The sequence below is a fragment of the Chelonoidis abingdonii genome, chromosome 11 (genome assembly GCF_003597395.2).
Source record: "Chelonoidis abingdonii isolate Lonesome George chromosome 11, CheloAbing_2.0, whole genome shotgun sequence".
NCBI classification, from domain to species: domain Eukaryota; kingdom Metazoa; phylum Chordata; order Testudines; family Testudinidae; genus Chelonoidis; species Chelonoidis abingdonii.
In genome coordinates this window covers 20,194,943-20,199,439 of record NC_133779.1, presented here as the reverse complement: position 1 = coordinate 20,199,439, position 4,497 = coordinate 20,194,943, and the positions used below count along the sequence as shown (strand labels likewise).

Genomic DNA, 4,497 nt, shown 5'->3' with positions numbered 1-4,497 from the left:
AACAAATTGTGTTAACTGCTCCGTTTGACGGTGATAAGAATATTGTACCAGGTCAGACCAAAGGTCCATCCAGCCCAGTGCCCCAGAGAGAGTAAAGCTAACAGGCAATGATCAAGTGATCTCTCTCCTGCCATCCATCTCCATCCTCTAGATACCTATTAATTTCAGAATGAGCTATTGACCAAACCCATCACAATGGGCTCAAACATTTTCCCCAACACAAGACAATCACAGACAGGGTGAGCAGAGGAGAGTTTATTTCAACACCAGGCTGAGAGATATGATGACCATCAGGTGCTCTACAGGCAGGAATCCATCTCTCATCGGATCTGGGAAGACAGAGAGAGAATTATGAGGGGGGAAGGCAGCACTGCTGGAGCCGCCTCCTCCCATCTTCGCCATGCACTAACCCATACTCAGCAGTTCCCCCACTCACTGTGTACTTGTCCCACTTCTTCTCAGGATCGTAGGGCTCCCAGCGGCTGGCCGGGAAGATGTGCTTGTTCTTCTCGTACCAGCTGCGCAGGACGACCTTGCCAGCATGGGACTGCAGAAGGGAGAGAGAGCTCAGTGGGGCCAGCCCTCCCCACAGCACTGAGGACACAGGGCCTGTTCCCTCTCAGGGACACACACTCACCTCATCCTTCTCCACTGTGGCATCACTCAGGAGTCTCACATCCTCATGAACATCAAAGTTGAAGAGCGGCCCTGGGGAGTTGGGGAGAGGTTAGTTCTGTTATGGGCCCAAATGTGACAGATCTGCCCCCCTAGGACTGAGATTGGGGGAGGGGGTGTCACTCACCACTTTTCCCTCTTGCTTTAGTCACGATGAAGTCGTAGAAGCTGTGATGCTGGCGGAGAGAGAGGGGGAAAGTTAAAATTCCACATCCCTTGCATGTTTGCTCTGACTACTCTGTGTGTGCCTCAGTTTCCCTAAGTGTTACTCAGCACAGTGACCCCCCCGAGGCAGGCATGACACTGATGGACCGGCTGTGCCAGCCAACACTCTGCAGCCTGACCCCTGCAACAGGAGGGGGGGTGGGGAATGTCAATCTCCTGGTTTGGGGCTTGCAAGGGGGAGCCCTGGATTTCTGTGCTAACAAGCTAATAACCCCATCTGCCACACTCCAGCTGGGAGGGGAACAGGCTCCCCCCTTTTTTAACCCCCCCCCGCCCACTGCAGGAAGCTGACCATGCCAAGGGTGGACCTGGGAGAGAGACTGACCCTCTGAGGAGCAGGGCCTGGGTGTCATGGCCACTGCACAGCTCCTGGGATGGGGAGTGGGGGTGGGACCAGCCACTTACGTGGGGGATGATCAGATCCTCCTTGATGTACATGAGCTGCTCCACCCCAGCTGACCTGGGGGGGGGGGGGGCAGTTGTTAGAATGAGGAGGGAGAGACACACACCCCCCATCCCCAGCTCCTCTGACACGTCCCTGCCCCCAAACGCCAGCCTCAAACCACCTCCCCAGTATGCACCCCCGGCCCACTGCCCTGCCCCCACCTGAGCTCGCTGAAGTCCTTGCGCAGGATCTCGAGGGCTTTCTGCAGGAACTGCTGCATGGTGTTTCCCTTCTTCATCTGGGCAGAGGGGAAGATGAGGGCTGGGACGTCCCTTCCCCATTCCACTCCCCCCAGCCCCGATCCTCCTCCCCCCCACACACACTCACCTTGACCGTGCGCCGGTGGCCGGAGCCATCCCAATAGCTGAAGGTGATTTCAATCTCCTCACCTGGCAGGGAGGGGAGGCAGGCATGGATCAATGGGGGAAGGGGACAGTCCTGCCTCCCCACCTGCCCTGAACACCCCCCAGAACCTGTCCAACCCCTTCGGCTACAACCTCCCTCCCCAATACCACCTGACAGCTGAAATCCTCCTCCCTCCGCCCCTCGAACCCACCAATGGCTCCAGCTCCCATCCCATCTCCCCACCAGGCCCAGCCGCCGGCATCCCCATAGGACCCAGTGGCAGGCAGTTCCCCAGGCCACATACTCTTGATCTTCTCCTGCTTGGCCTCCCACTCCTGGCGCAGCTCCTCACGCAGGCGGTTCTCCTCCTCCTGGGGTGGGGGGGACATGACACACACACACACACGCACAGCTGAGTCAGGGAGGGCCTGATTCCCGGGTTACCTGGGGTCCCGGCTTGGAGGGAGGGCAGGGCAGGGCAGTTGAGATCAGTCTATGATGTTCACCGCATGGTCCCAGCTGGGGGGCAGGGAGGGGACCGTATGTCGCAGTCTGGGAGGGGGCAGGGCAGTACCCCATGATCCCGGCTGGGGGGGGGAAGCGGAATAGCCGAGGTGGGGGGAGGGGAGGTCTTAGTACCTCGCCAAAGGTTCCCGATCCGGCCAGGAAGCTGGTATCACGACGCATCTGGGCATTCTTCCCAGTTTGCGCTTCTTGGGGGCAGCTCTGGGGGAAGAATGGGAATGAGACCGGCCCAGCCCCCCATCCAGTCCCCACGTTGGACCCACTCCTGAGGCTTACCCCAGCCTCACACTGCCACCAGGCACCGCCCGCCCCCCCCCAACTCTCCTCGATGGGCACATCCCTGCCCCCCCTCCCCATACCACATCCTTCTTTTTTCCTCACCAGCTAGCCTGGCCCCACAGTCCCCTACATGCAGGCCTTTCCTCTCTCCACTCCCCTCCACATCCCCCCAGCAGCCTGGCCCCACAGCTCCCCCTACAGCCCAGCCTTCCCTCCCCACCCCACCCTGGGCTCCTCCGCCAGCTCCCACACTCCCCCACCCACCCTCTTTCTCCAGCTCCAGCTCTTCCTCCTCCAGCTGCTCTTCATCCTCCTCCTCCTCCTCCTCCTCGTCCAAGGTGAAGGACAGGCTGGAGATCTTCCGTTTCTGCTCCTGCTTCCGCTCCCGCTCCCGCAGCCGCTCCAGCTTCCTGCGGAGGGCAGGCCCCCCCCCCGGGGGCGGAGGGGGTCACACTTGGCAGGGGGGTGGGATAGCACCCAGTGTGTGTGTGGGGGGGGGGGATCAGCATCCAATGACAGGGATCAGTGCCCCACACACAGAGGGATCAGCCCCTCAACAGGGCCCCCAGACATGGGGACCCCACCTTGGAGAGAGGAACAGAAGCCTGAGGAGCCACGCCCCCAGGAAATACCCCTAAAAAGGGCCCCCTCCATCTGAGAAGACACACAATGATCCCCCCTGCAGATCCCCTCCCCAGGTTAGCAGGGGAGCCCAGCAGTCAGAGGCACCCCCAAACCCCACTCACAGCTGCAGCTCCTTGGACTGCTCCTTCTTGGCCAGCTGCTTCTCCCGCTCCTTCACCAGCGCCTCCTGCTTGGCCTTCATGTCATTCAGGGTCACCAGACCTGGGGAAGAGGGGTGTGTCAGGATGCCTGAGTTCTCTCCCAGCACCGGAAAGGGAGCAGGAACTAGTGGCTGGAGCAAGAGGGGCTGGGATCCAGGAGTTCTGGGTTCTCTCCCAGCTCTGGGAGGGGAGTGGGGGCTGGTGGATCAGAGCAGGGGGGCTGGGAGCCAGGACTCCTGGGTTCTCTCCCAGCTCTGGGAGGGGAGGGAGGATCTAGTTGTGTTTTTTTTGAGGGTGGGGGGAGAGGAGCCCAGACTCCTGGGCCCCTGCTCAGACTCACCCACGGTGCTGGATTTCAGTTCTGCTTCCACCGCGTCGTAATGAGCTGAGAACTTCTTATCGATGTTCGACTTCATGATGTTCTCCTGCCGAGGGACTTGGGCGTGAGGAACTGAGGGGCAGCTCTGCCCAACATGTCCTGCCTCCTCCCCCAGGGCTCTGCATTTCTCCGGTCCTGCCCCCAGCTGCAGCCCCCCAGAGGATCTACCCCCCTTCCATGGGGTTGCCATCTGTCCCCCCCTCCAGAGGTCCCCATTCCTCCTCCTCCCCTGCCTCAGCACTGCCCCAGTAGCTCTGGATGCTGCCCCCCCTCAGCCGCCAGGGTCCCCGAGCCCTCCACCTCCGCGATGCGCTGCCTCATCTGCTCCATGTGCTCCCGCTGCCGCTCCCGCTTCTTCATCAGCTGCAGGGCCCGCCCGGCCTCGCTGGCCGCCCCCTTGTACTGCGCCATGGTCGGGGGCTGGGGGGACCACGGCCTGGGAGGTGCCCAGCAGGACCCTAGGAAGGGTCAGTGGAGGGGATGTCAGGGGGAGTCAGAGGCCCTGTGCCTGGCTGGGCCCTGGATATGGAGAGCAAGGCAGGGAGGCCACTGGGGGTCCTGGGGGGGTCCCGAGGGGGATGGAGCTGAGGGTCCCGGCGGGGGAGCTGGAGGGGTCCCGATGGAGCTGGGGGGGTCCCGAGGGGGATGGAGCGCTGGGGGCAGGACCGGAGAAATGCAGAGCCCTGGGGGAGGAGGCAGGACATGTTGGGCAGAGCTGCCCCTCAGTTCCTCACGCCCAAGTCCCTCGGCAGGAGAACATCATGAAGTCGAACATCGATAAGAAGTTCTCAGCTCATTACGACGCGGTGGAAGCAGAACTGAAATCCAGCACCGTGGGT

General features: G+C 61.6%; 1 protein-coding gene across 1 annotated transcript; it reads right to left on the bottom strand.

Annotated features, from left to right (window-relative positions):
* Positions 1 to 240: 240 nt before the first annotated feature.
* On the bottom strand, positions 241 to 4,230 carry FAM50A (family with sequence similarity 50 member A). The gene is made up of 14 exons (XM_075070804.1): positions 3,959 to 4,230; positions 3,620 to 3,704; positions 3,241 to 3,340; positions 2,759 to 2,904; positions 2,578 to 2,591; positions 2,335 to 2,403; positions 1,995 to 2,061; positions 1,673 to 1,734; positions 1,507 to 1,583; positions 1,306 to 1,360; positions 803 to 851; positions 638 to 708; positions 437 to 547; positions 241 to 329 (listed from the first exon to the last, which is right to left on the bottom strand). Exons 1-14 carry the CDS (start codon positions 4,067 to 4,069, stop codon positions 321 to 323), a joined length of 1,026 nt encoding a protein of 341 aa, XP_074926905.1. The 5' UTR covers positions 4,070 to 4,230; the 3' UTR covers positions 241 to 320.
* Positions 4,231 to 4,497: the final 267 nt, after the last annotated feature.

Excerpts from the sequence above, each read along its gene's own strand:
- FAM50A (XM_075070804.1), bottom strand. The coding sequence starts at position 4,069 with ATGGCGCAGTACAAGGGGGCGGCCAGCGAGGCCGGGCGGGCCCTGCAG. Across the intron at positions 3,341-3,619 it reads ACTGAAATCCAGCACCGTGG|GTCTGGTGACCCTGAATGAC; the intron begins GTGAGTCTGAGC and ends CCTCTTCCCCAG. Across the intron at positions 548-637 it reads CCACAGTGGAGAAGGATGAG|TCCCATGCTGGCAAGGTCGT; the intron begins GTGAGTGTGTGT and ends TCCCTTCTGCAG.